The 10,785-nt window shown below is 30.0% G+C and overlaps 1 protein-coding gene across 1 annotated transcript; it reads right to left on the bottom strand.

The window, feature by feature from the left end:
• Positions 1 to 8,398: 8,398 nt before the first annotated feature.
• LOC145597465 (NAC domain-containing protein 100-like) lies at positions 8,399 to 10,287 on the bottom strand. Its single transcript, XM_081653643.1, has 3 exons — positions 9,755 to 10,287; positions 9,363 to 9,640; positions 8,399 to 9,225 (listed from the first exon to the last, which is right to left on the bottom strand). The coding sequence occupies exons 1-3, from the start codon at positions 9,942 to 9,944 to the stop codon at positions 8,602 to 8,604; spliced, it is 1,092 nt and encodes a 363-aa protein (XP_081509769.1). The 5' UTR covers positions 9,945 to 10,287; the 3' UTR covers positions 8,399 to 8,601.
• Between the last annotated feature and the right edge of the window lie 498 nt (positions 10,288 to 10,785).

The raw sequence follows: 10,785 nt of genomic DNA on the forward strand, positions 1-10,785 counted from the left end.
TTTTTGTTATCATTGCATACAGTGAGAGAGCTTCTGGTGAGAAGTGGGAAGATCTGTACTTAGGGAGTACGAGAGAGTCTAAGTGTGGGACTTAGACTGGGTAGGACAGTGTTCTGTTCTGTAGCAAGTTCGTTCAGGAACTTGTGAGTAGAGGCTTGATTATAATAGGTTGTAACTTGGTGTTTGCCCTATTATAGTGGAGTTGTTTGTGTTTGAAATCCCTAAGGTAGGGTCGAGGTTTTACTTCTAGTTGGGCACTAGAAGGTTTCCTCGTAAAATCCTGTGTGCATTGCAAGTTTCATTTTATTCTGTTTTATATTTGCAAAAGTAGTCACTAGGAACTCACCTACAATTCACCCTCCTCTTGTAGTGTTCGTCTCAACTAACAATAAGCATGCAATAAATTACATGCAAAGGGTTTCCCATGCTTTCTAGGACAATTCTCAAAAGGGTAATCCTTTTGTGAAGCAAATCTAGTATTTTAAGTTGGCTCTTGCAACGCTGGTCGGATAGCCTGGATTTTAGTTATTGCAACGAAGAAATTGCTGGCCGATTAGGAATTTCTCTGCTTATTACGTTTCAGTAATTAATGATTCACATGAGTTTACAAGTGGATATCTTGTTTCCTCGTACATATGCTCATTATGTTATTATATAATATATACACCTCCAATCTTTTTTAATTTTTCAAATTTTCAATTCTATTAGGCCTTGTTTGATTCACCTTAGTTAAGCTGAACTTAAATTATTTTTATTGAACTTATTTTTACTGAACTGAACTTAATTTTACTGAACTTAAATTATTTTTACTGAACTTAAATTATTTTTACTGATTTTCTATTATAATTTTTCTTTAAGAAAACTGAATTTTATTGAACTGAACTTATTTTTACTGAACTGAAGTTATTTTTACTGAACTGAACTTAATTTTATTGAACTGAACTTATTTTTACTGACATGAAACTATTTTTACTTAATATTATTTTTTTTAGGGTGAAAAAAACAGGACCTTAGTTTCACTTTGATTTTGTTGCACACTCTAACAACTTCTGTTGTTAGATTTATAAATTTATTACCTCTATTTTATCCATAATTTAGTTACCTTTTTCTTACACGGACTCAATTACTACTCTCCATCCTCCGTGTATTCACCTATTTTATAATATATGTTGTTATTATTAATAATTCTTATAGAATCAAATCATGTTTTATCAGACTATAAACATTCAAACCATGTTCAACGATTTCTTTTTTATATTCATTTTCTTATTAACAAATAATATCTTTGATTTAGTGTATTACTCGTAGTAAAATTAGATATTTAAAAACCATGCATTACTAATTTAGGACATGTTCTTTTACGTTGAAATTCAGTTCAGTTCAGTTCAGCTCCTAATTTCCTTCTCTTATAAAATATTCAGTTCAATTCAGTTCAGCTGAGTTCAGTTCAGTTCAGTCAATGAGAACAGGCCCTTACTATAGATTCAAAAAAATCTCTCCTTGATGATTATATGATCAAAGTTCAATCAAATCAAGAGATGAAATCTAATCGAGAATTCCTAGAATAATTCGGTAAATATCAATATCGAACTTTCAATCATTTAAAAATTAATTTCAATAATTAATAATCAATTATAATTAGCAATATTAATTTCAATTATTTAAACTTTCAGTCCAATGAAAACTATGTCTAGATGAATCAAACATGTGTTAGGTGAGTAGAACACAACGGGGTGAGCACATGCAAATTATTACTACGTCAATTAAAAATTCTTTACTTGAAATATCTAAATAAATAATTAATAAAAAAGTGTAAAAAGAGTTAAAAAAAAAAAAAATGAAAATACAGATTATGTACTGATGAAGCTGATGAATATTTGGCATCGATTGAAACCATCTAATTAAGAGAATGTTTAATCACTGGTGCTTAAAGTATAATGCCGACACGTGTCATAACTCAATCTGCAGATCTTATAATAATTGAATGTTTGTTGCTTAATGAGGCGGGTTTGTGTATTAAGTGCAAGATTAGTCCATCTTAACTCCGGCATTTACGATACAAATGACACGTATCATTTTTATTTTTATTTTTGTATCCTTTGAGAAAAAAGCTCTTTTTTGTTTATTTTAATTAATTTTCTCAATAGTAATTTAATTTAATTTTTTCTATTTTTAAAAATATTTTTGGGTATAAATTAGATGAATTAACCAAAAAAACATGTTAAGGTTTTTTCAAAAAAAAAAAATGTTAAGGTAAGAAAAAATTGAAATAATTATAGAGATGGTATGAATAAGTACTCACCATAATTATTTATTTTGCCTAATAATATACGGCCATATATACCGTATTTTAATGCGTGTACGAAATGATAGAGGGTTGTATTGAATTTAATGATGGAAAATTATACTCGTATTGAAGTAAAGTCTTAGAAGGCAACGACATCTAAGTTTGATTTTGGGAGCAACAATCCTAACTAAAACCCTTGCTAGTTAACAACTAGTTTAATTTGAACCTTAACAAAGTTCATCACAGATTTGTCAAAAAAAAGTTCATCATTTCAAGCATAAGCTTGATGATTTAGGCCCTGTTTGATTCACCTTAATTTTGCTAAACTGAAATTATTTTTACTGAACTGAACTTATTTTTATTGAACTGAACTTAATTTTACTGAACTGAAATTATTTTTACTGAAATTAAATTAATTTTACTGAACTGAAATTATTTTTACTGATTTACTATTATAATTCTTCTTTATGAAAACTGAATTTTACTGAAATGAACTTATTTTTACTGAAATGAAATTATTTTTACAGAACTGAAATTAATTTTGCTGAACAGAACTTATTTTTACTGAACTGAAATTATTTTACTTAATATTATTTTTTTAAGGTGAAAAGAACAGGACCCTAATTTTTGTTCCATATATAAAACATCCTACTATAATTGTTGACATATATATTATTTAACTGATATATATATATAGAGAGTTACTTGCCCCATAAGCAAACTAAATAAAAAAAACCCTGGTAATGAATTAAGATATATAGTTTACTACTCCGTACTTAATTAGCACAACATTGGAAGCTCAAAGCCCATAACTAATACTAAGACAATGATAAAAACATATTCCCTTAGCTCCGTTGCTAACGTTAACCAATGAACAACTTATCTCCAGAATTTATTGGTCATGATAAGTGTCAAATTCAATTAGAGGTAATAGGATTAAATTAAGGAGCAGTCATTATAATTTTATTAAGGTAGAGTCAAACATAATCGGCAATAAGAAACCCTAACTAAAAAGTAGTCTAATCTTCATTTTTTATTTATTTTTATTTATTTATTTATTTTTGTCTAGTCTAATTCTAATGGAGTTAATTTATACACTTCCTCAAGGGTTCGCAAAACAAAAGCTAATAATAAGAAAATTCGCAAATAAAGACTCAATCTTCTATAATTTATTCACATAATCATTAATTTCATACGTTCTTTTCCTAATTTAATACTGTATAATGCATGTATATATTTTAGTGTCACCACTCACGAAACTCACAATACCCTGCGTAATTTTTCTACGTACATAACTAACTATATTGTTGATATCACACCTTAAGACAAAAGCGAGCAAGCGAAATTGCTAGGAAAGAGCCTTGACACAACTTTAATATATAAGATATGAAAAATAAGCCAAGTAAAATGTGTTGAACTGTTGATGGGTTGGTAACATCCTTCAACAAAGTAACACTCATGCAAGTATGGTGATACCATTTCAATTGAAAAAGAAAGAAAAAAACAAGTAACCAAAACGAATATCTAGCTAGTCAAATGAAAGATAAGACTCACGAAGAATCAAGGAGGAAAAAAAGGGTTCAAATTAGTCGAGTAAAAGTCATAAAAGGTTCCAAAAATAATTTCAGTTACGTGTGCTTTCCATCTTAATCAAAAAATTCAACACTTATTGGTTGTTGCTAGGTGTTTTTTAGCTCATGATATTGTACGTCCATGTGATTTTTTATTGCCGATTTTGGGTCATATTGTTGTATTTTTTTATGTTTGCTAATTTATATTCTCACTTGAATTTAGAAATTATATTATGCTACGTGTAAGATAGTTAGCTGGCTATTGTTTATTTTATTGTCACGTTTATAAGAAAAGTACTAATATATAAAAATCACAAATGAATGAACGAAATATATTTGCAAAAGGTACGTAACAAATGACATTTCACAATGATGAGTTTGTTTTGTATGATATATGGTATTATGCAAAAGGTATGACAATATAGGACAACTATGTAAGAGGAAATGGATGAGTAAAATTGTTTGATACTTAATTGGCATGAACATTGTAGTTGATCGGGTAATCGTGTCATCGTCTCATTGATTGATAGAAGTTGATTTAGATTAATCTTATTTGGTTAACATAGAGATGATAATGGTAGTAATTCATTTTATTTGATACTTGTACTGTTTCAATTGTAAAATTGCTCGAGCATGTTCGTTTAAATTACAAAGGCGTCCAATTAGGGAGTTACCTACTTGATCTGAATTACTCATTTTCAATTTGATGCTAAATGTAATTATTTAATTCCGTATACACTTAAATCAATACGGTAAAAGGAAAAAAAATTACAATGTGTTACAACTACTTACTACCTAGCTAAATTCAAAGCATCTGGTATATATGGTCATCTTTCTTGTAATTTTATATTCATCGGATTTTCGTATATGTCAATACCAATGACTATAAACTTTGTACGTTTAAAGACGAAACATACTAAAAGTGTCAAATGACTAATGTTTACGTATTTATCGAGTTTGTGAATCATGCAATACACCATTTTTGTAATGCAAAGAGCCAAAGAGGTATATTTTTCCTTGAAATATACACGATTGTATGTATCATGCAATCATGCATAGATATGATGCATCAATAGGTGGGTTAGGGTGAAATTTAATTTGTAATAATGTATGCTCGATAATGTTTTATTGGATAAGAAGTTAGACATAAACTTGCAAATGCAATAACATTAAAAACAAAGATTCTTTTTGACGTGTTTGTGGGAATATTCTACCCAGCCTGTTGTGATAGAGTGAAGTGGAGAATACCCAAGTGTTTTATTATTCACTGTTTTTTAATTTTTTTTTTATTTACTCCTATGTCCATATTTGTTTGAGTCTCTAATCTAAATTTTCGAGTCATGTAAAATCTTGTTGTTTCATTATAATATCTATTTTTAATATGTCATTTTTCTAATTTTGCATATACAATAAAATTTTGAGGCATTTGCTTTATAAGACGCGTTTTAAATATCGTTAAAAATCAAATGGGGGAAATAAATAGAGAGAACGAGAGTAAGGGTCTGTTCTTTTCAGTTTATTTTCAGTTCCGTTCAGCTCCAATAAGTTCAGTTCAATTCAATTCAGTTCATTTCTTATTTTAATTTTCTTTTCTCATAAAATATTCAGTTCCGTCAAGTTGAGTTTCGCTCCAATCAGTTCAGTTCAACTCAGTTCAGTCAATCAGAACGCCCTAATTATTTATCTATTTATTTATTTATATATTTAGGATCTCCCGGGAAAAAAGGGGCGGCAAAATAGTTACTGTAGTTCGGAAATGAGAATATGATCTGACCAATTATTTGGTTTTGTCAGCTTAAGAGCCGGCACTTTTTAGGCTACTAAATGTTTTTATTCATATCCGATCCCAATGATCTTTTCCACCTATAATTGTTGCATTTTAAAATAAAGTGTTTTTTTTTTTTTTTTTTTTTGGGTTACTTATTACTCCGGAATATTCTCTCTTAAAATAACAATCACAACATAAAATTCAAGTCAGTACATCCCTCAAAAACATTTTATAATCATTTAGAGGGGAAAAAAAAAATCTAGTTTGGTGGTGTTTAAATTTTATATATATAATCAATCAAATTGTATTAGATAAGTATATAACCAAGTCTAATTTTTGACACATTTGAAGTTGGAGCTCCTACACAAGAGCAAATAAGAAAAAATGAGTTATAGTTGAGAGAGCATGGACGAAATGATATTTGTAGGTATACGGATTTGAAAGAGGAAGGTAAGATAAGGTTAGATAAAGTTAGGAGGAAATAATCTGATCTGATTTTAATTTTACTTATTTGAATTTATTAAATTATAGGTAGGCTTTATTAGATTTTTTTTTTATTTATTTTTATTTATTTTTATTTTTGCTAAAAATATCTTATTGAATTTATGAGACGATATAAATTAGGTGAAATGAGATTAACAAATAAGCCTTAGGAGAGGTATGCAAGATTAAGGAGGGGGGATAAGGAGGTTGTGTAAGAGAAAAGATGGTTAGAGCTTAGAGGAGATCGGAGAATATGGGGGTCGTGGTGGTTTGGCTAAATTTTATTTCCTTTTTTCGAATAGAGACAAAGGGTGTAGAATCGTAGGAGTTTAAAAATGACAATACATCGATGTCTTATGTTATTTTACAAGTTTTGTGTATATATGTTTATAGATTATGATTGTTTATCACAAAATACAAATAGATCATATATTTTGAGTGAACTCCAAAACTAAGAGGGATATCAATCGTGCATCATCTAAAAAACTGTATAATTATCCTTGTTTGATCTTAATCCTTTAAGTAATTTCACAAGTTTTTTGAATTATGCATGGCAATTTCGTCACAAGTTTTTTTGGAGCATATATGGCAGCCCTACCCTTATGTCTTCTATATGAATAGAGCAAAGAAAGGTTGTAAACTTGGAAAGATGTAAAGAATAGTACGAGGTTTGATCCCATAACCACAAGATTAGAAATTAAATGAAGAAAAACATTGTATAACTTGAGCTACTACCATGATTTATACAATTACACTCTTTTGCAAGAGTTCAAGATAGGAAAAAAAAATGCTTATCCTTGTCTTCCCATGCGATCCTAGCTCTAACGCTTAGTGCAACATCTTCAACGTATGTGTCGAATAAATTCATACATACATCTAGATATACTTACATTAGGTATACCCAAGAAAAAATGTATCGAACATCATGTTCTCTCGAGTTTAGAAAAGAATGAAAACTGTCAACTGTATTATATTAATTACATGTAAATAGTTATTGAGTTAATATAATTAAAATTGAAATCTTTATATATACAAAATACATGCCAAAGTAGTATGTTATTTTATTTTTATATGCAACAAAATAGTCTATAATTGATAAAGCAATAGAGAGACTATGTTAGAGGTAAGTTAGTGTGTAATTCTAACAACAAAACTCTCTACTAGTGTTCACAATTGATATTTAGTTATCTTAATTTCATGACTTGAGGCGCATTTCAGAAAGGCAAATAAAGGTTTTGCTTTGCTAAACAAAAACGGCCTTACAACTTTAAAGCTTACCTAAGACCTTTTTTTTTTCTTCATTTTTCCTAAGTATCTTAATGACTTAATTCAACCTTAATTGATATTAAAATAAAAAATAAATAGCTTCATAAAGTAATATAGTCATCTTTTATAAAGCGTTTAACCATCGCTTTAAACTAAAAAAGGCAAAAAAAGATAAGAGAAATTATGGACGGATTCTAAGAGATAAGACAACAAATTCAAAGAGTGTAACGGTTCTAGTATTACTAGAATTATAATAATCATCTTTTTTTCCCATATTTTCCCCATTAATTTGAGGAGAATAAAGACAAATAGAGTGGTAGTAATCCATGAGTCAGGTCATGAAAGTGGTCCTTTCACCAAACTTTATCCTTTGATGGCTGCATATTCATGCATTCTAATGTGGGAAGAAAGAGATTGGGAAGATTGTAACAGCATATTCATTCTAGCCCCCAAAAAACTGCAATTAATGAAAAGTATATGAAAGTAACCTCATTTTTGTATAATCTCACAATTACATGGTTTAAACTTTAAACAAATACACTTCTCGAGTTTTAGGTTTATGGTGAATCGAATGAGCCCTTTCGTTTTTTTGTAACGTGTCTCTAATTTGTATAAGATCATTCTTATTACGGCCCAATTTAACGTGTGTAGCACTCCGCGTTGTGAGTATTGTCACCTGAGGACAAGGTTGCTAGACCGAAATTTCAAGGGACAAAAAATGGGATCTTGCACAAGCAATAGAGCATAATATAGAGGCTAATAGTGATAAAAACAACTTTGTGCTAGCAACAACATAAGAATATTAAGATAACATAATCTTAACCCAAAAACAAAAAATAAAATCAATGTATATTTATAAACAAACTGCTGAAACTGTACTAATCTGAATCAGTATGTCACTAACCTTCAATAAATCAATTCTAACAAATTACATTAAGAAGACTAACAACCAAATCAAGATATATTAAAAAAGAAATCAAGACTAAGAATTTGTTATATTGTATGCTAGTATGCTACTAACTATATTATAATACAGAATATATTGTATAATTGATCTGTATCCTTAATTGGATTCAGTAAATTCTATACATCAAACCATTACAAACCCTTAATAATTCAGTAAGGTAATAGAAAATTGAGACTTTTTTTTTTTCTTTTTCATTTTTTTTCCTCCTAATTTCATCTATGATCACCTCCTGCTGTAAATTTTTTTTCTTCAATTTTCTTCAGTAATTCAATAGAGTATCCAAATCTACAAGTCCACCGGACGTCGAAGGTCCATCATGATCATCGAACGGCCTCCGACTCATGTCGTAATTCGATACGACAGACGAGATTTCAGCATTCATGTCACTGCTTAAACCAGTATCTTGTGAAGCACTGTAATTTACCACCTCTGTTTTCATGCTCTGTTTCATCTCTGTTCCATGGTTCTCAAGGATAGCCTTAAGAATATGTTGTTCAGACATCATGTAATTCCCTGAATAATGGCCTGTTTGAGGGGAAGGGTAATAAGAATTATTATTGCCACTTCCAAACCTAAAATAAGGATTATCACTCGGATTCGAGGGAATCGAATTGTAAGGATTGTTTATTAGCCCATCAAAGGAGGGTTGTTGATTAGTGTTATGATAATGGCTTGTTTGAGCTGTAGTTTCCATGGGATTGGAGAAGCAGGACACGTGAGGTGCACCATAGTTGGTGTTGTAAGGTGATGAATCCATCAATGGTGGCAGATTACTCGAAGGGTTAAACTCGGCCCCGAACGAGTCAGGTGGTATTAGTCCCGGGAAAGGGATTTTCTTTCCTGCTGCACTCTTTTGGAAAACCCTACAGATCACCCATTCATTCTGAAAAACACAAAAAATGATCATACATGTTAGAAAATAACAAAAACAGGGGAATAAAACAGAGGAAAACAGGGGAAATTCAGGGGATATTATCAAAAATTGATCAAAACACAAAATGATAAGATTTATGTCATTACCTTTGCATTAGAAGGTAGGTTTTGAAGAGATGATTTGCCCTCAAGTCTATATTCATGCATCACCCAATTCGATTTCTCGCCTTTCGGGGCTCGGCCTTTGTAGAAAACTAAGGTCTTCTTCATACCAACAAGAGATTTTCCCCTATAAATTTCCTTGTCTTTTCCAGTTGCTTTCCAATAGCCAGCCTCAGTTGCCCTATTTGTTCTTAATCCAGTTGGGTATTTTCTGTCCCTAACACAAAAGAAATACCATTCCTTTTCTCCCATTTTCGCCCGCTCTATAACAATCATCAATCGATTCACCAAAACAATATAATTAGTAAAACATATTGATACGAAACCTATAACAAAAATAAAATATGTATGTTACGAAAATATGATCAACAACATACTTGGTAAGTCCCAAGGTTCACACTTGTTCAAATCAACTTCTCCAATAGCTCTAGCTGAGAAATTGATGTCAATAACTTTAGGGGCTAAGTAGTGGCTGATCAACTCCTCGTCGGTCGGGTGAAATCGGAATCCTGGGGGTAAGTCCATTGGTTCTTGATCACCAGCAAGAACACTACTCATGTTCTCCATATTTTTCCTTACACTTTACCAATAATCCTAGGACAATAGAAAAAAAGTTGCAAAATTTTTGCAAAATTTCTCCTGAATTCTTAACAAGTACCTCTTTTTCAGCAATTGAGTAATTTGATCAACTAATAACTCCTACAATTTCCAATACCCAGCTAATCTTTGGACAAAAAATAGATGGATTTCAACACCAAATTTAAAAGAGTACCTAGAAAATCTAAATACCTTCAAATAATGAGTAATCAAAGAAGACTAATCAAATAATTAAGCTGATTTTTTTTTTTCTTATATAAGATCACTAGAAAATGAAGAAGTAAAAGAAAGGTGGGAAATTTTTTTTGGACTAGAAAAAATGAAAAGGGTGTTATGAAAATTTGCATAATTGGGCAGAAGACCTCCCTAAATACTGGTGGGTTCAGAGAAGGGAGAGACGTGGGATGCAAGGAAGCTTTCTCATTTGTTGATATTTACAATTTAACCCATTTTTATTTTTTTAAAAAATTATTATTTTTATTTTCATTTTGTAAAATTAAGAATATTTTTTGTAATTAATATTAATATTTAAGACTTTAATATGGGTTCTAAAATCTGACCAGAGCCAACTCATCTGTTAAGAAAATTCGCAGATGTACAAATAATTAATTACTTAAAATTTGACTTTTGATGTCCTCTCAAATGACTAATTAGTATATTTACTAATTGGATTTTAATAATAAGATTAAAAGTTTTAGATATAATAAAATAATAAGGATGACATCAGCATGAATTAAGACAAAAGGAAGAAGGCTTTTCAAGCACTTTTATTTTTATTGGTTGTTTTATGTGTGTTATAGCTACAATCATC

Source organism: Chenopodium album, chromosome 20 (genome assembly GCF_948465745.1).
Source record: "Chenopodium album chromosome 20, dcCheAlbu1.1, whole genome shotgun sequence".
In the NCBI taxonomy this organism is placed as follows: domain Eukaryota; kingdom Viridiplantae; phylum Streptophyta; class Magnoliopsida; order Caryophyllales; family Amaranthaceae; genus Chenopodium; species Chenopodium album.